Source organism: Urocitellus parryii, chromosome 11 (assembly GCF_045843805.1).
Source record: "Urocitellus parryii isolate mUroPar1 chromosome 11, mUroPar1.hap1, whole genome shotgun sequence".
Taxonomy (NCBI): Eukaryota; Metazoa; Chordata; class Mammalia; order Rodentia; family Sciuridae; genus Urocitellus; species Urocitellus parryii.
The window spans coordinates 1,754,934-1,777,501 of record NC_135541.1 but is presented as its reverse complement, the minus strand read 5'-3'; the positions used below and the strand labels follow the sequence as shown (position 1 = coordinate 1,777,501).

The 22,568-nt window shown below is 65.1% G+C and overlaps 2 protein-coding genes across 2 annotated transcripts in view; one reads left to right on the top strand and one right to left on the bottom strand.

Annotated features, from left to right (window-relative positions):
• Megf6 (multiple EGF like domains 6) overlaps positions 1-1,861 on the top strand; it is a 96,534-nt gene extending 94,673 nt beyond the window's left edge. The window contains 2 exon segments of the mRNA XM_077791342.1: positions 944-991; positions 1,208-1,861. Of these exon segments, the coding sequence (XP_077647468.1) occupies positions 944-991; positions 1,208-1,263 (104 nt within the window). The 3' untranslated portion in view covers positions 1,264-1,861.
• Positions 1,862-7,336: 5,475 nt separating this feature from the next.
• Positions 7,337-20,609, bottom strand: Arhgef16 (Rho guanine nucleotide exchange factor 16). Its single transcript, XM_026412882.2, has 14 exons — positions 20,037-20,609; positions 17,244-17,289; positions 16,160-16,329; positions 14,917-14,973; positions 14,407-14,567; positions 12,161-12,313; positions 11,954-12,083; positions 11,347-11,421; positions 10,983-11,075; positions 9,383-9,534; positions 8,921-9,109; positions 8,454-8,527; positions 7,825-7,926; positions 7,337-7,476 (listed from the first exon to the last, which is right to left on the bottom strand). The coding sequence occupies exons 1-14, from the start codon at positions 20,607-20,609 to the stop codon at positions 7,337-7,339; spliced, it is 2,115 nt and encodes a 704-aa protein (XP_026268667.2).
• Positions 20,610-22,568: the final 1,959 nt, after the last annotated feature.

Below are 22,568 nucleotides of genomic sequence, written 5' to 3'. Positions count from 1 at the left end.
GGCTGAGGACCTGTCCCTGGCCTTGATATCACTGAGTGGGTGCAGCCAGCCAGAGAGACCACAGCCATCCCTGCCCAGTACCCACAGTGTCCACGCGGCTCCTGACAGGCCAGGTGTGAGCTCATAGCCACTTAACCATGGGGCAGGGTGGGCACTGCCAGCCAGCAGCCCCACCTTCCCGAGCCCAGACAGCCCACCCTACAGGCCGGGCTGGGCGAGGCAGTGCAGGCGGGCAGAGCTGGGGGTGCCCACACCCCCTGGCTGGCCCAGGTTGGCTCCCCAGGCCTGGGATGCTGCAGGTGTTGGGCAGGGTCTCTGCAGAGGGCATGAGGACAGAGGCGAGGCGCCCACCACAGGGCTCCTGTATGGCCGAGCAGGGATCCCAGCTGGAGACCCCTGACATGAGTGCTTCTTGAACTCTCCAAGATGATCCTGGCCTCAGATCCTAAGAGCTGTGAAGGGAGGGAGGCATGGAGGAGGGAGCCCGGCTCCACAGTGGGGTGGGTCCTGGGGACCAGGCTGCCACTTGCCTGCTGGTGCTGGCACACAACGCTGTCCACAGCGGCACCCAGTGGCCAGGTGTGGCGGTGCACCCTGGGGCACCCTAGCCCAGACATTGAGCCTGAGGTCTCTGAAGCTGGGCCCCTCTGGGCAGGGCCTCTTTGGCCTGTGGAGTTCTGGACCCTGTTCCCTGCCCGGGAGTGGGCTTGGCTTAGCTCTGGGGAAGTCCCTCCCCATCCAGCCCTGCCTCTCATGCCTTCTGGAAAGGAGAGGCTGGGAGCGTGCGTTGGGAGGAGTGGGGCTTGGGCAGGAGTGAGATGGAGCAGGAGGCCGTGCCTGGGAGGGGGTCCCTGCAGCAGGGGTGGGTGAGGCCTCACAGCCCCAGGACAGTGACATCCAAGAATGAGGGCACCCATGTGAACTGCTGTGTGTCCCCTCACAGGTGGGCCCTCCCAGTTCCTCGAGAGCCTGTCCCTAGCACGGGGCACAGGTAAGGGGTGGGGAATGCCCCACGGGCTTTCCGGGAGGGTGTGTTGTGGCTAAGTCCAAAGGTCCAGGCTTGGCAGTAGACATCTCTGCTGCCCGGACCTCAGAATCTAGACCTGATGTGGAGCTGGGGAGGAGGGTGGGGACGGGCCAGCCAGGACCTGGCTGTTTCAAGAGCTGCCACCCCCAGGACTGACCCTCCTTTCTTCTCCTGCCCCAGCGGCCACACGGCCAGTCTCCAGCGGACAGGTACCCAGCTCTGCAGGCACTAGCTGAGGCAGCCCCTGCCATGGAGGCTCGCACAAAGCTCCGGCTGAGGGACCCGGCCTTGGTGATGCAAGAGAACCCACGTGGACCTAGGACTCCTGCCTCTCTCCAGAGGGCTGTGGACAGCTGTGGGTCTCAGGGGAGGGCTGCAGACAGCTGCCCAGCCTCTCCATCAGCCAGGGCCCTGTGGCTGCGAGGAGGGAGGCCTCATGTGGCCACAAGTAGCCCAGGGGAGTGGACCGGACCTCGGGCTGCTCGTCCACATCAGGCACCTGGCTAGCTGGGCTGAGGACGCCCTGACCCTCCCGACAGCCTGGGTGGGGACCAAGGCAGCTGTGGGTGTGGGCCTCTGCTCTCCGAGCAGGCCCTCCTGGTGCTAGGCCCTGGACTGCTGCAGCCTGGCCGACTGACTCTTTACTTGCAGATGTGGTCTGGCCGGTTATGTATAGGTATTTATGGGCAGTGCCACACGCCCCGCTGCCCCGAGGCCGCTAGAAGCTGCCCGTCCCAGGAAGCCTGGACTCAGGCTGGCAGGGCCCTGCGGTCCCCAGCAGATGTGCTCAGGTTCCATGTAAAGCCCAGCGAGTTAAATTAATGTGGGCTTCTGCGGCCTGTGTCTTCGCTGCTTTCCATCGGCTCTAATGGACTCTCGTGGGCTCTGATGGGCTCTGCTGGGCTCTGTGGGTTCTTATGGGTTCTGTGGGCTCTCATGGGCTCTGATGGGCTCTCGTGGGCTCTGATGGGAGTGTTCACTGGCATCCCTCTAATGGTGGTCCTGGGAAAAGGGGAAGCTGTCGGCATAAAGCCACCCACAGGAAGTTCTCAGCCCGAAGGGTGAATGATCCCAAAGGGAAGGCCAAAAGAAACCCCCGAGTCTAACAAATCCAAGACCATCAGGGGCAAAGAGAAACTCTAAGGTGCCTGGAGAAGAAAGGCCAGTGGGAACCAGGCCCGCGGTGGACTCTGTAAGAGAAACACCGAAGGCTGCAAACAGCGTTGTTCTGTAGCTTCAAGAGGCGAGGAATTCTGAAACCTGAATTTTTATGTCCAGCTAAACTATCAAGATCCATGAAGCCACCCATACAAGCCTGATTTGAAAGCGCTCACTGGAAAATTTCCACAAGAGGGAGAGGATCCCAGGAGGGAGTTATTATTCACGTTCCCATGTGCCCTAGTGATTAAGAGAAGCGGAGTAGTCCCGTTAATCCACAAGGACCCCTGGACTCTGTCACCATGGTGCGAGAGTGTAGGCAGGGACAGATGGAGGGGGAATGGCACCCATCCTGGCTGGTGAAACCCAGTGATCAGCCACAGGAAGTGAGGGGCAGAGCCTGGGGTCAGCTGGCCTGAGGATGCTGGTGGAACACCTCATCTCACACCCTCCAGAGAAGCAGGGCCATCCAGTGGGAGGAAGGAAGGGACAGTAGAGCCTAGGAAGGAAACACAGGGTGCACGTGGTGATAAGGGAGGACCCAAACAGGTCCCCTGAACTGTCAACAGATCCTGAGTCATGGGCCAGGTGTCGTGGTGCAGGCCCGTAATCCCAGCGACCCAGGAGGCTGAGGCAGGAGGATCGCAAGCTCAGAGCCAATCTCAGCAATTTAGTGAGACCCTAAGCAACTTAGTGAGGCTCTGTCTCAAAAAATAAAAAGGGGCTGGGGATGTGGCTCAGGGAGTGAGCACCCCTGGGTTCAATCTTCAGTACCTGCCCCCCACCAAAAAAAAAAAAGACCCCACTGATGGACTAATGAGGAGAGGAGAAAAAGGACACAACTAATCCACCTCCATGCCGAGGAAGGCTGGGTGAGAGTCTTAGTATTTCAAGGTGACAAGACTGTCCACACACACACACACACGAGGTTCAGAATTCACAGAGCAATGGTGGGTGAAACAGGATGAAATAAATCATCTTGGCTGGTGGTTTTACTGTGCTCTTCACAAAAACCAATAGTTTAGGCAAATAAGAAGCGAGGGTCGAACCTGAGTAAGCTAAGTGCATCCCCAGGTGCATTTTATCCATGTGTCACACACACACATTCACCCTCACTCCTGTGAACCTTATACTCAGCATGGAGACAAGTGGCACATTTAATAAAACCAGACTTTCCTTCTTTGAAGACTAATAAGAAAAAAAAAAGCGTAGAAGACTGATGATTTTGAATATGAAACAAGAAAAACAACACAGAAGAAGCAGGGAGAATGAACCCACCTGCAGTAGAGAGCGAAACATAAAAAGATCAAGAGTCTTTGAAACAGGAAAGGGGCAAACCGGAGAACCAGCAGGGCCACACCAGCAGGGCCACACCAGCCCCCGGAGTGGACGCAAGTGGCCAGGAAGGTCTGCACCCTCGCTCTGGTCCCCGCCGTGCCTGATGTAGATGCTGGCACGGGGGCCCAGGCTCCGAAGACACCGTGGACTAGTCTATTGTGACTGGTTCCGGGGACTTTAAATAGAGGAAAAGTGGCTTCTCTGGCCTGGGGTGGATACTGATGGCTAAAACCAGGTCGGCATGAAATAGGGAAGCGAACTCCCAAGTGAGAACAGGGTTCAGAACTAACGTCTGGGCTGGCAGGCGTGGCTCGGTGCAGAGCGCTGGCCCAGGCTGCGTGAGGCCCAGGGCTCGTCCTCGGCGCCATCAAACAAACAAACAAAAGCAGCTAATGTCCTCCTGGTCAAACGGAGGAGCGCTGGCAAGGGGAGAGGTCAGGCCGGAGGCGTTCGGATGCCAGCTCTCGGGAAACCGGGTACAGAAGGGGCACTAACAATGGTGGCCAAGTACCAGGGTCATGGTTAGTGGAGCCACAAATGAATCTGGGTCTGTCCACTCCCTGCCATCCAAGGGCCTCCCACACCTACCGCGTGCCCACCACGGCTTCTGCTCAGCTCCCACCTCCCCCCTTCCCCACTAGAACGCGGGGTCTGGGGAGGCAGGGGCTTTCCAGCGCCCTGCTGGACACCCTGGAGCTGGACCAAGAGTTGGAAAACAGTGCCTGCAGCCCCCAGAGCTCAGAGGCCCCGACAGTGCTGTCCGGTGAGCACTAGGTGCCAGGGTCTGCCGTGAGACAAACTTGCTGTGATTTCCAGGGGGTGGGATTATCTAGAAAAGCACCAGCCGAGGGCTGCAGTTAGTAAGATTCACCAAGGTTGGCAAGAAAGCCATGTGTCATATACATTATAAAGCCTACAGAAGTCACCAGGCCTTCAACATTAGCCATAGCCAAATAGGAAGCAGTTTGAGATGCTCTCACCAGGGCAACAAACCCACACGTAGGTGGGCACGAGTCTGGCACAAGGATTTCTACTCTGAGTTTTTAAAGACCTAAACAGAAGCATATGTATACATAAACAAGGGACAACTGTGATGTGACAGAGGGGACCTCCCAGTCCTTGCACCTGACATGATTCCAACCTGTTGAATCAAGGCCTGGCAATGGAGTGCACATGGCTCTGGGGAAGCCTCTGCCCTGTCTAAAGTGGTCCAGGTCCGATGTCGAGTGGGTTGACAGGCAGAGATGAGGACATGAGCAGGGTCACGGACATGCCAGCAGTGTGTGGGGTGGGATCCTGGGGCCCGTGTCCCAGGGTCCGGCAGCAATACCTCTGTTAGCCAGCAGGGGCGCCCAAGGGTACACTGTGGCTGGCAAGAGAGGGAGGGGCTGGAACCAGGGAGCCAGAGGTGCAGAGCAGCACCGGGGATCCCACAGTGGGGCCGAGAGGGGCAGGCCTCCTCCATGGGAGCCCTGCCCACAAGGGCACACAGGGCGGGGCGCCCCAGGGCCTGGGAGGGGTCCTCACTGGCTGGGCTGGACACTGATGTTTGCTGAGATGGACCACAGCCCTTGTCCCCACTCCCTGCAGACGCAGTGCCCATGTGGCCCCAGGCTGGCACACCAGGCACTGCCTGGTCCCACTCCGTCCGTCCTGAGACAGGTCTTGCTGGAGATGGCTGGTGTCATTAAAAGCCTTGAGGGTCCTCTGTAAGCCCAGTGACCCCAGGAGTGGGTAGAGAGATTTGGGGTCTCCGTTTCCCCGAGTGCAGTGGGGATTCCATGCAGGCAAGGGCCTCCCTGCGTCACGCATCTGGACAGGAGGAAGGGTGGTTAGGCAGGCCTGCCCTGGGTGTGGCAGGGTCCTCCACAGGACCCCATTATCGGGAGGGGAGTACCTGACACAGCACAGCGGGTGGGCTGAGGCCCAGGGTTCTCAGCGGGGGACCACGCTCCATCAGGCTGCCTCGGCTGGCTGTGGACTGGGACTGGCGGGGCCGGCTGGGCCTGCCTTGCTGACAGCCCCCATGCCTTGCTGGCAGCCCAGACCCTGTCCTTCCTCACTGCTAGGGAGGGTGGCCTATCCTGAGCAGACCTGGCTTGGGCTGGGACCGAGGTGGCCCCAGCCACCCTCCAGCCCAGGGCTGTCCTTCCCCTGCTGATGAAGCCGTACTGCCCTAACCACAAGCAAGGACAGGCTTCAGAGGCAGAGCCCAGCCTGTGGCCACTTTGCTCTGCTGGCTGGACTGTGGTTGGGGGAGTCAAGTGCTGGGCCCGCCTGCCCCTCCTGGACCCTGATCCTTGGGGCTCAGTGGTGAGCTGGCAGGAGGACTGTGGGGCAGTTGGGTTGCCATGAAGACCAGGCCCGTGCTCCTGAGTAGGGCAGGCCATGGCACGTGAGCACTCAACACACACCCCCTGGCCAGCCTGCTTGTCCCACAGTAGCTGCAGGAAAGAGAAGAGGCCACCCGGCTCAAGCCTCAGGCAGGGACTGGAGGCTTGATGTGCCCACGTGTCCAGGAGCAGGGGCAGCGGGGCCTCTCTCCAGTGGGTCACCCCCAGACCTAGCCTCTCTCTCCAAGACCTGCCCACCTCCTCGTGCAGTGCAGCCACTGACCACAGTCCCTGCCCAGGACGGTCCTACTTGGGCTGAACCTGGGCTCGGCCTTTCCAGCTGCCAGAGGCCACGAAGACCACAGAGAGGAGCCGGCTCTCCCTCCTGGTGCGGCAGCTCCCTGACTCAGTGCCCTCCCACAGGCCGTGCCCACCCCTCCTGGGCCGCCCCGGGGCCTGAAGGACCCGCGCGGCTCCATCACTGTTGCTGGTTCGCACCCAGAGAAGATGCACCCGACCTTCATGGCGGGTGGGCCTCTGCAGGTGCAGGGTCAGGGCAGACTCCAGCGTGTGTGGGGCCCCCACCCAACAGCAGCAGCACCCAGGCCCAGAAAGGCCAGGGCGTCAGCACAGGATGCAGGAGGGCCAGTGCGGGCTTCCCAGAGAGCTGGACCGTCCTCCCACCTGGCCAGCCTGGGTCGGCTCTGGGGCGTCTCCTACCTCTGTCCCCGAGGGCTCCCAGAGGGCTGGGGGATGCGTGAGGAAGGGGGCTGCCTTCACTGCAGGCCCCCAGAGGGGATCCCGTGGAATCTGGGTGCTCACCCCCCCCCCCCCAGGATGGGCCCTCCAAGGCCCTGTTGTCACTCCCCCTGGGCCCTCGCCACAGGAGCAGGAGCCTCAGGCCTTGCCCAGGACACTCCAGCTGGTGGACAATGGCCAGAGCCAAGGACGAGCACGGGGTGACCTCACTCAGGGGCCAGCCCCAACCCACAGCACTTTCAGAATTTCACCAGGACAAACGTGACCTTCGCCCGGACTCAGATTCACTGCAGAAATCCAAGTTCTGAAGAAACACTTTATTGACACCTTAAAACTCAAAGTCACAGTATTCCTGCTGGCCCTTAGGTCTCCTCCTGCTGGCAGCCCGCCTCTCAGGACAGGGCCCCTCAGCACTCAGGCCCTCCTGTCACTAGGGACAGGAGGGGCGTGGGCAGGTGGTAGCCTCAGTCATCTCTGTCACTGACCCTGGGCGTGGCTGCCCCGCGGATGCCCAGCAGGTGGGTGGCAGGTGGCCAGGGGCTGGGGGGCGAGATGCTGCCTCCAGGCTCTTCCTTGTGGGTGGGAGCCTCAGACAGGGTCTCAGCCGGGAGCACGTGGGGCCCTGGAGTGTCCCACCAGGCTCCCTGGAGCCAGGGCCACGTTCTGGCTGGGACTAGAAGCCACAGCTGGCTCTGGGCCACAGGGGGCCGCAGGGGGCCACCTACACGTCGGTCTCCACCCGCAGCCGCTCCATCCTGCGCACGTTGTCCTCCACGGCCACACGGCTGGTGATGCAGCGGGCAAAGTCCTCGGGGAACCAGCCCGTCTCTCCGTCCCGCAGCCTCTCTCCAAAGAGCCACCCTGACAGAGAGAGTGGGCATAAGAGGCGGGCCGCGGGCCCCCCCGAGCCTGGGCAGTGCTGGGCACTGACCACCCCCAGGCTGCCCACTAAGAGGGACATCAGGGCTGTGCTTGTCCCACTCTGCAGGCACACTCGGGCCCAGCTGAGTGGGGACCCCTAGGAGAGCAGAGCCCTCCCCACTGAGGGCACAGAGTGCGCAAGAGCTGGCTTTTGATCCCGTGACTTGGGGACAAACAGTCCTCCCGTTGACGAGATGCTCGAGGGAGGAGGCAGCCGGCCCTGAGCACACGTCATCCTGCCACCCAGCGTGCTCCACGCCCGCCTGGCCCCCGCCCACCCATGCTCACCGGCCTCCTCCTCCATGACCAGGACCACATCTGCCTGCTGCAGTGTGATTTCGTCCGCCTCCTTCGCAAAGTAGGCCTTGGTGACCTCCACCTGGGGCAGCTCTGGTGGAGGGGGCATTGGCCATCAGAAGTCCAGGCGAGGCTCAGCCAGGAGCTCTGTGCAGCCTGAGGCAGCAGGGTCCCTCCACCCTGCCGACCGCCTCCACCGACCCCATGGTCTACAGGGCACAGGGGGTCCCAGCACACGGACAGGGCAGTGTCCCTCAGGCCACAGGGGTCCCAGCACACGGACATGTCCCTCAGGCCAACACAGGCCCTCCAGAGGCTGCAGAACAGGACCCTGCCTTCAAGGTCAAAGCACCCAGCATGGGCAGAAGGCACCCCTTCCCCTCGGGGACAGGGCCGGGCCAGAGCTGGGTGCCCGCCTGCTGTGTGGCCTGTGCTCGGCAGCCATGGGGCAGGCCAAGGCCTCTGAAGGGTGTGTGTGCTCAGGTACGCGCACACGCATGTGCACATGCAGACACGCCTGGGCACGCTGCCGGGGCGGTGTGGTGTGCACCCCGGGCTGCACAGTGCCTCTCCTGCAGGCCGCTCCCACCCTGGGGCTGCGTCTGCAAGCCCCCGCTCACCTCCTTTGTTGGTCAGGCCCTTCCACTGCTTCTCCTTGTAGGTAAGCGCTGTGATCCACCGGGCCCGGTCACTCCTGGGAGACGCCGAACAAGAGTGGCCCATCCTTCCGGGGGACGCCATGAGCCCCCTGTGGCTGACCTGCCCACTGTCCCCAGCTCATGGGCTCCAGCCTCTGGCCATCCACCTCACTGCTCCAGGGCAGGGTGCTCCTGCCTCAGGGCCTTCACACAGCTATGCCCTCTCCTGAGCACTCTCTGCTCCTCTCCTGGGGTCACCAACCCCCTCCCACACCCCACCCTGCCTGCTTTTCCCCTCCTACACTCCTCCTCCTGGTCACTGGACACTTCAGTCCTCTATCTGCTGAGGTGCCCTCTGGGGAACACAAGCACCGCGTGGCGGGCTGTGAGACAACGCCTACAGGTGTGGACCTCAGGCCACCCCTCCCCAGGAAGCCCCCTAGTCTTACGCGGAGTCCGAGGACAGCAGGATCTGCTCCTGACGGCCCTCACTGTTGCGCAGCAGGGTCACCTGGAAGGGGTGCGGCACGGAGGAGCTGCGGTTGCCACCCCCAGGCAGAGAGGCCTCCGAGGGCTCCAGCTTGCGGACCTGGAGGTGGTCCATCTGGGCATAATCCTGGACCACGTAGCTGTCCTCGCTGTGGGACACGGGCAGTCAGGGCTGCCCTGCAACAGCTGGGCTGGGCTCCCACGGACACGCCGAGGGCTCCCTCCCTCCCCTGAGCTGAGAGGCCGCAGCCTTGGAGCCCTGCCCGGGGCAGCCACCCCACCTCGCGTGCAGCAGTGCTGAGCCTCGAGCCTGGGGCTCGGCTGCCCTCGTCCTTCTGGCTCCCGCCATTCCCCGGCCCCACCTCTTCTGGGTCCTCTCACCCCTGTCGTTCCCGACACCCAAGGCTCATGGCCAGGCCCACCTCTTCTTCTTGGTGACCACCAGGACGTCGCTGAACAGGAACAGGTAGCACGTGGGCCGGCTGGCGAGCTTCCTGAAAAGGCCCGTCTCCTCCACCAGGAACAGCTCCCCGCGCTTCAGCAGCCAGCGGGAGGCGGAGATCAGGGGGAGGGACTAGGGGCAGAGAGGACAGATGAACAAGGCCCCTGCGGGGACCGACGGGTAGTGTGGGGTGGGGGGCAATCGGCTGTCCAGCTGGCTGCCCCATGGAGGCTGGGCAGGCTGGGGGGAGAGGTCCCTGGGCCTTGGATCAGGGCTGACCAGTTGACCGACAGGTGCTGCACTGGCAGGATGGCCCCATGCAACCTCCAGTCATGCCCACTGGGCACTGGCTCAACGTTCAGCCTGCACTGGGGACAGAGACCAGTCCCAGGGAGGGCGCACACCACCTCATCCCGGAGTGGCAAAGCTGATGGCATCTATACCATCCTGTGCCCCTGGCATGAGGCCTGGTCGGGGGCCAGCTTGGGATGGCCACATGCTAGTACCTGGTGCTGACCTTGACTCAGCAACAGAGCTGCCTCCCACCCTGGGGGCCTGGGGCCAAGCTGGTGGAGAGGGATGGGGACCAAAGGACCCAAATAAGAGGGGGCAGGAAGATGGGGCTCTGCTGGGCTGGGGGCCCCGCTCCCGGGCTGGCTCCCACCCCCATCCAAATGCTCTCCTCCTGGACACCCAAAGACGCGCCAGCGACTCCCACCTCTGGGCCTGGGTCATGCGTCCCCTACCTGGACCAACCTGCCCTCCCCACCCCAGGCCCATGGCAGTGCTGGCTTCAAGACCAGGCTGGGGGAGAGCCCCACTCGGGGTCAGCCAGGCCTGGGACCAGGATCTTGCTGAGGCTGGGTGAGCCGTGGCCCAAACGTGACAGGATCAGGAGCCGAGCACATGAAGGGCAGCATCACCGGACGCCTCCTCCACAAAGTCCACCCCAACCAGCCCAGGAGCCTGCTGCCCTGGTCAGGACCTCCGAGGCTCCATTGCATGTCCTGACCTGGGGGCCTGTGGCTTATCACCCAAACTAGGGCCCCTCTGAATGGACAAAGGGGTGCCAAGTGGACAGAACACCAGGACCAGAGGCCCACACAGGTCCACTCTGGGGGGTGGCTGCTGAGCCTGGGCAATACAGGGGTGAGGCCAGCTGTGGGTGTTCAGGGGTGGTCTGTGGAGGCCTGGATCTGAGTCCTGCCTCCTGGGGAGGCTGTCCAGGCCCAGGATGGTGATATCTGCCCCCTCCCCAGAATGCAAGCCCCATGGGAATCAGGTCTGGGCTGGCCTCTGGCTACTCCTGCCCCTCTGTCCTCAGTGTGGCCAGCAGGGAGCCCTGGCCCAGGAACAGCCACAGGCCAGGCCTGCTGCCCACTGGGGTCGGAGGAGTGCTGCGAGCTGAGGGGGTGGTGACAAGCTCCCACAGGGAAACTGCCCCAGGGACAGGGACGGGCACAGGCCCCAGGTCCCTCAGGCCAGGCCCCACAGGTTGGACCCCTGACCCCAGGTGGACGGCAGCAGGGAGAGGGGCCTGGGGTGCGCAGGGGTCTGAGGGCGTCTGGGGCAGCCCCTACCTTGACCTTGCTGAAGTCCAGCTGCGTGTGCAGCGTGTACATCTGCTCCGTGCGCTGCATGGTGTGGGCCCCCTCGTTGCACTGCCTCACCAGCTGCAGGAGGGGCCGGCGGTCAGCAGGTGGGGTCAGGCTGCCCTCCACGCCTGGCTCTGCAGCTCTCGAGGCCCGCCCTCCCCTTCTGGTGGCGCGGGTGGGCCTGGTTCGTCTTGGGGTCTCACTGACCTGTGGGCAAGTCCCCTGGCCCCAGGCCTCAGTGTCTCCACAGTTCTATGAAGAGCTCGGGACGGAGGACCCCCCGCCCCACGCTGCCCCAGGGTCTGTGCCACCAGGTGGGGTGGGGGCAGTCCCTGCCCTGACCCCTCACCTTGCTGATGGCCTTTAGTGCCCGGCTGGCGGCCTTGTATCTTTCAGGGTGGCCTTGGGTCTTGAGGCACAGCGTCTGAGGAAGACACCAGATGCCAGGGCCCTTCTGGGGGTCTGCAAGAGGGGAGGGCTCCCCTATTCCAGAGCCTGGGTGGGCTGCACGGGGGTCGAGGGCTCCCGAGGGTCCCTACTGATGTACCCAGGCTGATGGGAGGAGTGGAACCTCACACCACCCCTTCCCACCCAAGGCCATCTCCCCCCAGCCTGGGGAGCAGCCCCCGGAGGCCCGGTTTTACACGTCCAGGGGCCCAAGAGTCTGAGGTGCCACGCCTCAGTGGACACCTCTCTGAGCACTCGGTGTACAGCCGGTGGGGCTCATCTGGGTCCTTGTGCAGCAGGTGGCACATGTGTGCTCTCTGGGTGGTGGTGATCAGGGTGCCGACCACATGTGACCCTGACGGTTCACACCATCTGGTAACCGCTGTCGTAACTGACCAATTAATGCAGACCAGCAAGTGTGGAGGAGGGGTGTGGGGTGGGCTCCCACGGGCGAGGGGACAGCTGTGCCCAGGCCATCTCCCAGCCGGCTGGCCTGGCTGCACACTCACGTCCGTCAGGAGTGGCAGCCGGGTCACCCTCTGCATGGGGAGGATGAGGAAGGAGATCATGGGCAGGCCCCCGCACGCCGGCTTCTTCTCGATCTCCCGCAGGACCTCGCGGAAGGAGCTGTTGTTGCTTCTGCAACAGAGGACACAGCTGTCCCTCCAGGGGCCGGCGGGAGCCTGGCAGTCTGTCCAGACAGGGCGGCCACTCACGTCAGCCTCTGCAGGGTGCGCTGCTGGTAGACCTCATTGGAGCAGTAGGCGACGTAGGGGTGGAAGTGCTGCTCGGCGTGCTCCTCCAGGATGTCACTGATGTCCTCCACGCACACCTGTGCCTTATGTCGCTGCTCCAGGGCCTCAAAGAACCTTCAGAGGGAGGCAGGGCGGAGGGCCCATCTTGGTCGGCCACCCCGTGAACACACGCAACACGGACGAGCACAGGCACACAGAGGGGCACACACACCGTGTGCACACGCAGGCTGCTCAGCAGGCCAGACCCCCAGCCCGACGGGCCGAGGTGGAGAGCCGGGTGTCCTGCGGCGAGGCTTTCAGCCCTGCCCGGGGAGCCCAGGACACACCAGCTCCTCACGGGCCTCCCTGGGGCGCTCCCTGAGCACCTGCAGCCCTGGGCCTGCCCCTGGGAATAAGCAACAGAGACACAGCGTCCAGCCCCCTGGGCACACAGAGGGGCTGCGCGTGGAGCCTGGAGGGACAAGGCAGGCCACCTCCCCCCAGGACAGGTCCTACATCAGGGCAGCTCCACCAGCCAAGCTCCCTAACTTGGCTGGAGGCCGCTTGGGGGTGTGTGCATCAGGCTTCCGACATGGTCCACCTTCATGGACACCCTGTTCTAAGTGGGCCGCCCAGGGCATAGCAGGGGGCACACTTGGGCTCCTGAAAGACTCCTGGGAAGTGACCTCCAGCCCCTGACCTCCTCCATGAGGCAGACCCTGGCCCAGGGTAATGAAGCTGAGCTCATCTGCTGTCACTCGGCCCCTGTCCCACCCTGGGTTCGGCTGGACCTGTGATGGCTGCCTGGCCTGTGGGGCCTTCAGTCCATCCTCTGGATGCTCACAGCGCCAGACCCCGAGCCCTGTCCACCGCTCCATGCCCTGGCCAAGGAGTGGGGTGTCCCCTCCCCACCAGACCTCTGTTCATCTGAGAAGCCCCCTCCTGGTTGAATGTGGCCAGCCAGACCCTCCACTCACTCAGGGACCTCACTTCCCATGAGCAGGGACCCTCAGGAGGCATGGCCCAGGGAGGCCGGGCAGAGAGGACAGTGGGTCAGGAGCAGATGGCCCCAGGTGAGCGGGTGGTGACCCTAAGGAGCCCTGCTGCCTGGGTGAGGCGGGCCAGTCAGCTGGGAAGCTTCAGCGAGGTCTGGGAGACGCGGCCCTCAGACACTGACCCCCAATAGTGCCGAATTCCAGGGGAGGCTACTGTGAGTGGCCGGGGGAGGTGGCCAGGGAGTTCCATCCCAGCAATGGCCAGTCCAAAGCCTTCAGAGGCCAGAAGTAAACCCGACGCTGCCTCACAGAGAGGGCTGCCCTGGGGGACAGGAGTCGGCCTGGGGGTGGGGGTTAGCTGCCACCCAGACAGCCTGCCTCCCCCCTGCCGAGTTGGGGCTGGAGGTTCCCACAGCATCACGGACGCGCTACAGGAAGTCCCCGTCTCCAGGGACAGGCCAGTGCCTGCTCTCTGATCCCCTGAAACTCCTTGCAGGGGAGGGTGGCCCCAGGCAGCAGGCTCTGCGTGGGGCTCGGGAAGTCCAGGCTGGCTCTGACTCGACGGGGTCAGCAGCCATTTCCAAGGCCCAGTGGGAACCACACAACCGAGGCTAACCTGACCACCCACCCACCAGGTCAACCAGCCTGAGGGCAGAGAGTGGGAGGAGGCCCAGGGTCTCCTGGGCCGGGCCGGCCTCTGAGGGGTTCCATGTGGTCACGCACACACCCTACCATGGGCCTGAGCCTGCACGGCTGGCCCTCCCTGCCCAGGCCTTGCAACCAGAGCCCAGCCTGGCCACCAGACACTCCTGGACAGAACCCGACCTGGGGCTGCAACTCGAGGCTGCCGGAGGCAGGGCACCACGGGCACTGCTGCCTGTGCCCTGCAGACCTCGGCACACGCTCTCGGAAGCCTTCCGTGCCCAGCACGCAGGGGAACCGGCACGGCGTGGGCCCGGGCTGTGCCCTAGGGGTGCCCCAGCTGGTGTGAGTCTAGGACTCCCACCACCCTGCTGTCCCCAGGGTCAGCTCTCAGGGGCCTCACGGGCCCACAGAGCTTCAGTTCTACCAGCCAGTGGCCACTCAAACAGCCCCAGGGTCACAGGCCAGGTTTCAACCGCCTCAGCCGGCCTCACAGTGATGACCAGCTAGGGCAAGGTGGCCTTCCCAGGGACCTGGGCGTGTGGGTGGCGCAAGCCATGGCCCACTGTGGGCGGCTGAGCCAGGTCTCACTTCTGGCTGGCGGCCAGCACGTCCAGGATGTTGGAGAAGAGGTGGTGGTGCTCGGTCTGGGTCATGGTTGCCCGCAGCTCCCTGGACTGCAGGAACTCGGCCACCAGGATGCCCAGGCTGTGCAGGTAGGAGAACTCGGACGTGAGGATCTCGAAGATGGCCTGTGGGGGGAGTGGACGGTGAGCTGCCCGCCTGGAGGAGTGTGCCACTGAGGACGGGGTGGAGGAGGGGCAGGTGGGGCGGGGCCCTGGGTGACACGCTGGACAGGGCCGGTAGGACAGCCTTCCCCAGCTGCGAGGGACTTCCCCGGGTCTGCCTTCTGGTGCGGCCACTTGTGAGCTACGTGAAACAGGCCAGGGCTCCCATCCTCGTCCAAGCCCGAGGACCATGAGCTGACCTGAGGGGCTGACCGTGCCTGGCCTGGAGGTGGCCCATGGGGGTGAACCTCTCCGTGGCTCTCCCCAGGGTGTTGGGTGGCCCACAGGGGGTGGGCAGCACCCTCGGCCTTACCTCCTGCCTTTTGCGCTCCTCCGAGGACAGGCTGTCCAGCAGGCCCGACTCTACCACCTGGGGGGCACAGCGTGGGGAGCCAGGCTGCACCTCCTGGAGGCTGGAGCCAAAGTCCCCACTCTGTCCTCGCCCTGGACCACAGCCCGGGGAGGGTGGGCGCTGGGACAGTCACCCCACCGAAACACCCGCAGCCACCTGTGCCCAGCTCAGAGCCGAGCACGCCCCTCACCCCCTCTTCCTTTCTGGACACCGTCCTGGGGCAGGCACAGCCCCTGAGAGCCACCGGGGTCACCAGGGGGGTGGCCAAGCGGGCAGGCTTCTCCTAAGCACCTGAGCTGGGGAGAGGGGCAGAGCCCAGGGGAGGGGCCGCCAGGGGAAGGCGGTGACACTGAGGGGGGCCACAGGAGCTCCGCCCTCAGGGCCACGGCTCCGGCTGCCTTGGCTCCCTCAAGTCACGGCACACCCTGTCCCTACCAGCATGCCAGGACAGGTGGCCTGCCACACGGCCTGAGGTACTGCCTCTCAGGACCAGGGCCGCCCTGATTGGCACTCTCCTCCCACGGGGCTGGGCAGAGGCCATCGACAGTGCCCGGGCCCCATGCCCCCTCCTGCCCAGCCTGGTCTGGGTATCCGGCCGTGCTGCTGGGTGCAGCGTGGCGGCCCCACCCAGGGGGGCCCACAGCAGGCACCGAAGGTCCCCCACAGGGACGGCAAACAGAAAGCCCACTGTTCTGAGAGGAGGGAAGCCAGGCCCACCCTCCCACAGCCACCACACCCAGAGCCCTGGGGGACCAGGCTCATGAGCCTGTCCACAGCAGCCAGCTCTGCCCCCAGCACCCCTCATGCCTCAAGACCACTTCCTGGGCCTGCTCTCCAATGAGCCCAGGGCCCTGCGGAGCAGGGACGTCTGACGTGGGAGGGGATGGCCTGGCCTGCTCCCGGCCCTGGCGGGCTCTCCCAGCAGGACTGGCCCCTGTGCCCTGCAGGTCAGTCCCGGCAGGATGCCCCCCTCACGCATGATGACAGAAGACAAGCTCACGTGTCCCCAAGTGCTCTCCTCCCCCAGTGACCACCCCCAAGGAGCCCTCATGGAAAGGACAGCTCAAGGCTCCGGAGCCCCTGGTGGGCCTGGCACAGCAGGGGACCTGCCCCACCTGCCTGTGAAGACCTGGCCGTCCTGGCTGGAGCGGGAAATGCCAGGGGACCTCCTGCAGCCACCCGGCTCGGCCCACCCTGGCCCTACCTCTGGGAGCTGGCTCCAGGTGATCTGGGCAGGCCGGTAACTCTTGACCACGATGGTGGTGTCCACCCTCCGGGTGCCCCCAGGGCTGGAGGGTTCGTCCAGGAGGTCATCGTCGGACTCGTGGGTGGTGTTCAGACCCCGCTCCCGGATCTCCTGGTAAAACCCGGGGTCTGGAGAGGGGAGCGGAGTTACCCCCGTGCCTGGGGGCTGGGAGCGGGCCAAGCCCTCCCCTGGACCCCCCAGCTCCCCTGAGAGCATCAGGCAGTGGGCTCTCAAGACAGGCCTCCCTCTGGCCAGCTGGCTCCCATGCCTAGCGGGACGGCCCTGGAGGCAGGTGGCAGCCTGGTGTGGAATGTGGCACCTCTGGGCCAGGGGCCAGCTGACAAATCGGAGCTCGGGTCTGGCCTGGGGGCAGGCTGGGCCTGGGGTGCTAGGTGCTGTTCCCAGCGCCTGTCTACACCGCACGCCCACATGGCCAGGCTGTTTCCCAGCTCAGGCTGCTGCCATCAACTCGCCCTGAGGCCCGGGCACTGCTGCTGCTCTCCTGGGGACCATCTTTCCCCAGGTGATCACACAGGAGGCCCAGGTCCTTGCTCCCAGGCTATGGCCATCCACAAAGCTTCCAGGGGCTGGGGGGTAGAATTCCTGGGGGGCCACTGGGCCTTGGGACCTCTCAGCAGAGGCTGGGCCTGGGGCTCCTAGGCCCCTATCTTTGCTGGGCCTCACTCTCTCAGCAGAGCAGGCAAAGCACCAGCCATCACCCCCCTCCTTAGTCCTGACACCCACCAGGTCCGCCCTCAGACCTCACAGATCCCAGCGGGCAGAGTCTGTGCCTGGCAGGGCTGGTGCCCTCTGATTTGGCTGGGTGGGGTGCTCGGGTGAGTGTGGGGCTGTCCTGTCCTGTCCTCGGGACTTTGTGGATCCATCAGGTGGCACAGTCACATCAGCCCTAGGACCTCCGTCTCTGGCCTGGTGTCCCCTCTGAGCCATCAAACCAGAGCCACCCAACCCCGCCCAGGAAAGTCCCAGTGAGTCTGGCTCCAGCTGGCAGGGCCCAGCCCCCAGCTGCCTCAGGGCCACTTACCATCCTTGAAGGAGCCCTTATGCGCTCGTTTCCGACCCAGAGTCCTCTGGCAAGAGAGGGGACACCCCAGTCAGCAGGGAAGGGGAGGGCGGGTCACAGGGACTCTGTTCTGGGGACCCAGAGATCTGGGCGAGACCTGCAAGACCAAGCAACCAAGCCGAGGCCTGGACCGGCAGATCCAGGAGGACTGCCTGGGGGAAGGGCTGAGCTAGCCCCATGCTAGGGACAGAGGGCATGGAGAGCTGGGCGCCCGGGGGATGGAGGGGAGCCAAGGTGGGCAGGGGTGGGCACCCAGGGGACAGAGTGGAGCAGAGGTGGGCAGGGGTGAAGCCCAGGGGGACGGAGGGGAGCCGAGGTGGGCAGGCTGGGCGCCCAGGGGACGGAGGGGAGCCAAGGTAGCCAGGGGTGAAGCCCAGGGGGGACAGAGGGGAGCTGAGGTGGACAGGGGTGGAGCCCACGGGGGACAGAGGGGAGCTGAGGTGGACAGGGGTGGAGCCCAGGGGGGACAGAGGGGAGCCGAGGTGGGCAGGCTGGGCGCCCGGGGGATGGAGGGAGCTGAGGTGGGCACGGTGGAGCCCAGGGGACGGAGGGGAGCCAAGGTGGGCAGGGTGAAGCCCAGGGGGGACAAAGGGGAGCCAAGGTGGGCAGGGTGGAGCCCAGGGGACGGAGGGGAGCCAAGGTGGGCAGGGTGAAGCCCAGGGGGGACAGAGGGGAGCCGAGGTGGGCAGGCTGGGAGCCCAGGGGGGACGGAGGGGAGCCGAGGTGGGCAGGCTGGGAGCCCAGGGGGGACGGAGGGGAGCCGAGGTGGGCAGGCTGGGAGCCCAGGGTGACTGTGGGAAGCCGAGGTGGACAGGAGTGGCTGGCAGAGGGCAGAGCAGGAGCAGAGGGTGGGGTGGGACCTGGGCTGTCCCAGGCCTTGGAGAAGAGGACCTGGTGTGGCAGGAAGAGCAGGACTGGAATTGGCCAGAACCCCAGGAGCCAAAGGAGGGATGGCAGAGGTGACCGGGGGACAAGGCTCTTAGGGAGTGCCCGCCCAGCTGCCCCTCAGAGCCCACGCTTCTGCAGGGACACAGGGTCTCACAGGTGCACGGTTCCAGGGAAGCCAGCTGGTCTCTGGGTCCTCAGAAAGCCCCCTACTGTGGGGCGTGGTGCTCCCGGCCTGCTCCTCCCGCCCGGGCCTCCCCTGTCCCTCCTCCTGTCCCCCCAGGCCCTCCTAACTGCTCTAGCCCTCCTGTGCTCCAGCAGCCCCTACCAGCCCTGGGGGTCTCACTGCGGCCCCTCTGTCCTGGAAACTGGACAGGGCCAGGGACGGAGCTTGCAGAGCTCGCTGGGAGCCCCAACAGTGTGGGTCCTCAGGAAGAGGGTCTGGGGCGGGCCACGGTGAGCAGATGAAGAGGCCCCTGCATGCGGGGCCTGGGGACAGCGTAGGGACATGTGGGGGACAGAGGGTAAGGGGCAGTGAGTGTGGGGGGGCACAGAGTAGGGGCCGGGGGACAGTGTGGGACACATCAAGTGGGTCTGGGGACTGTGTGGGGGCACACAGTGTGCCCCAGGAGCACCGACCGTGGCCAGAGCAACCCCTGCAGAGGTCCCGCAGGGTCTGGGGTCTGTCCACCTTGGAGGCACAGCAGGGGTGGCTGTGAGGGAGGACCGTGGCTGGCTCTGGGAGCACGAGGACCTGCCTCGGCCACCACGGGCCCACAGGGGAGGCTGGTGGCGGCCACTGCTCTGACAGGTGGTCTCGGCTTCTGGGGCTGCAGCCGGGAACAGCTGCCCCTGAGCGCACGTAGCCTTCCCAGGGACACAGAGCCTGCTCCTCGCGCTCACATGCTGCATGCTGCTCTCTGGAGCACGCCACAGAGGAGGGCTGTCCCCTCCGCTGACACACGGGTGCCGAGGCCCAGGAACTTACTCTACTTGCTTGAGGCCACACCGCGGCAGAGCCCCACCCCAGGACATTCACAAAGGCCTGCCTGCCCCTGAGCCTGGGTCCGCTTCTGGACAAGGCGGAGCAAAGCACCGGCCAGGACAGACCCCTGTTCTGCACGGGGAGAGCTGAGTCAGCCATCTCGAGAACGGAGAAGGCTCCTCCCGACCCCGCCCCGGTGAGCAGACCAAGCAGACGGGCAGCGGGCTCGGGAGGCCCTCAGAGCCGGGTCAGGGCCAGGGCAGCTCGGCCAGAGCACGCGTCCTGCTCTGTGGCTGCCTGCAGCCGAGGCCTGGTCCTCCAGCCGCGGGGGAACGATGACACCAAGGGCAAGGGATATGAGTCCAGGAGCCCCTCAAGTCCCTCTGTCCCCCGGGGCCACAGTGACCTGAGCAGCCTGGCCACACCACCGTCCAGGGAGTGGGTGCTGCTGGCCCAGGGCCACTGAGGCAGGCAGGGGGTGGGGGAGCAGCAGCAGGGTCAGGCTGAGGATGTCGGGGCCGCAGGCGGCCTGCGCCAGGGTGGTCGCTGTTACAGAGCCATCAGACAGGCGGCAACTGCCAGGTTCAGAGGGGGTGGGTCCCTCGGGGGCTCTGCTGCCCACCCTGGGTGGGAGGAGGGATGCTAAAGCCTGAGACCTGGCAAAACCCGCTCCGCTGCCTGACAGGACAGGACGTTCACGCTGAGGGCCTGACCACAGGTCTCGGCTCAGTGAGCTTGTCCAGAGCCGGCACACAGTAGGCTCTCAGTGACGCAGATGTGGGTGCAGGCGAGGGGGGCTAGAGAGTCAGGCCACCTTCCTGTCTGCGGGCGCCTGAGCCCTGAGGGCACCTCCCATCCTGCCCGCCTGGGAGGCAGGCCCCTACCTTATTTTTGGCCTGGCCCCGGGCGGGAGGCTGGCTGGACTCCTCGGCCAGAGCCTGGAGCTTGGGGCTGAGATGGAGGGCGTCCTCTTTGCTGCGGGGAGCCTCCAGGCCCTTCATGGCCGCCCGGTAGGATTGGTTCCGCAGGTTTCGCTTCAGCATCATCACGGGGCCCACGTCCACGTCCATGTCGTCCACGGAGAAGCTGGGGACCGAGAGGAGCTGGGGGTCCCTCCGTGCGGCCTCCTTGCTAAGCATAGCTGCCCCAAAGCTCTGGTGACGGGCTGGGGCCTTGGCCCTGCTGGCCACGGCCAGGTTCCTGGGGATCATCTGCTGGGTGCCCTTCTTGAGGGCTGCGGGGCTCTGGGTGCTGAGGACGATGGGTGGGGGCTCCTGGTCCCCTGAGGGCGACGAGGCCTCGGGCTCGAAGGCAGCATTGGTCCTGGACCTCAGGGAGCCGCGGACTATAGGGAGCTGGGACGCGGGGTTCCCCTGGGCGTCCAGCCGCAGCTCGGAGTGGAAGCGGTGTTCCAGCAGTTTCTCCTCCAGAGCGCCGTCCGAGTGCCGCTGGGACATGCTGGGTGGCCACGGGTCCTGGGGTGGAGTGCAGAGAAGGGTCAGCAGGGCCTCCCTCCCCAGGCCTCTGGGGGGTCAGCCCTCCCACGCCTGAGCATCTGCCCGATGCGCCAGAGCCCAGGTGCAGCCCCAGGGGGCAGCAGGGGCAGGGTGGGGGCCAGAGGGGGCAGTGCCGCAGGTTAGAGCGGAGCAGGGCAAGTCATCGGCAGGTCCAGTCCCCAGGACCCCTGGGGGCCTGCACGGAGGCGGGGACAGCCTCACACCGGCTCCTGTTCAGGGGCTCATCAGGATGGAGGCTGGGCCAGGCTCCGTGGTGGAGGGAAGACCTGGAGTCCACCCTGTGTCCTCTGATGCAGCACAGACCAAGTCCCGAGCTGGTGCGTTCTGGGTACACGGGCCCTGGGGACCCTCACAGACCAGGATTAGAACCTGGCTCAGCCCTCGCTGCTGCTTGGGACACCTGGTGGCATGGCCACTGGGCCTCCCGGGGCCACTTCCACATGGTGGACCTAGGACAGCTCATCCTGGGAGCCGCCCCGAGGCTGCGTGGCAGTGGCACGGCCCCACCTGGCTCAGCGCCCCCAGGACCTGCCTGGGACACACCCTGCTGCACAGAACCAGCACCGGGCCAGACCTGTGACGGCCACCTCCCACCCTGCAGCCAGGCTGGACGTCCACAAGCCCCTGCCACACAGGCCACGGGCTCTGCCGTCCCACGTTTCTGATGGCAGAGAGGCGGGTGACCCCAGGCACAGGAGTTGGGCACGAGCCCGAGAGCCGGGGACACAGCCCAGGACTCACACCTCCTGACCCAGGGCAGAAGCCCCAGGAGCCGAGAGCCTGAGGCTGGACGGCATGTCCCTCCCCGGGACGCGCTGGCCTGTCCCTCCTGGCAGCTCACGTCCTCCCAGCCCCTCCGTCTCTCTGTCCTCTCTCGTCCCCGACCTGCCTGTCATCCTCCAGCCCTGGCCCAGCAGCTCCCGCGGCCATGGGAAGCACAGGCTCGATGCTGCCACGGGTGCTGGTCCCTGGCCCGGCCCTCGTCCTTCTCTGGGCACAAGGCAGGGCCACCTTCTACCCACTTGGGAACAACACAGTCCCAAGACTGGCTTTGGCCAGTGAGGAGGGACGTGGTTAGACGGGACACACACCACTCGGGGGCAAACTCACAGCCCTGGACCCAGGAGCATGGAGCATGTCCAGGTGGAGCCCCAGTGGCCTGAGACCCTGGTGGCCAAGACATGTGGTGCCGACTGACCCAGAAGCAGGAGGAGCCGGAAGGCCCATGTGGACGCTGTGTGAGGCTCGCCTGAGGGTCGGTGCACAGGCAGCCAGGTGGGCCCTCATGCCTGGGCAGGTCGGGCCAGGCCAGGCCAGGCTGCCTCGGGCCACTGACCATGTACTCAGAGGGCCTGCTCTCCACCCGTTCCCCCTGCACAGGGCCCACCCTGCAGAGGCCTGGAAACCCCGCGTCCTCAGGGCCCAGGATACTGCCTCTCCTCAGCTCCGAAGCCTGCACACGGGCACCGCAGGGCTGCTCCCACCTGCGGGCACCGAGGTGGACGGGGCCGTTCAACAGGCTGCCTGGAGCGTGGACGTGCCAGCTCCCCACACGACACCAACAGTAGGAGGCCCCCGCCTGGGAGGCCTGAGGATCCAAAGGCCACGTGGAGACGTCACGGCTCTAACCAGGTCCCTTTAATTAAAAAACAAAACAAACCAAGAAGCCTCCACCCAGAGGACCCCCTGTCCAGAGCCTCGAGTGTGAAAATTAATGCCCAGAGTCACTGAGGGCAGCCGCCTGGAGTCCAGGTGGGAAGACGAGGCGCGGTCCTCCACCCACGCTGTAGGTGGAACTCTGGGTTCAGAGCCAGGCTGGGACGTCCCCTGCCATCTGCCCAAGCCTCTGGAGAGGAGGGCTGCCCGGGGAGGCCAGCAGCACCTCCTTCCCAGGGGAGG

Excerpts from the sequence above, each read along its gene's own strand:
- Arhgef16 (XM_026412882.2), bottom strand. The coding sequence starts at position 20,609 with ATGTCCCAGCGGCACTCGGACGGCGCTCTGGAGGAGAAACTGCTGGAA. Across the intron at positions 12,084-12,160 it reads CGCACCCTGCAGAGGCTGAC|AAGCAACAACAGCTCCTTCC; the intron begins GTGAGTGGCCGC and ends CCTCTGTTGCAG. Across the intron at positions 7,477-7,824 it reads GGTCATGGAGGAGGAGGCCG|GGTGGCTCTTTGGAGAGAGG; the intron begins GTGAGCATGGGT and ends TCTCTCTGTCAG.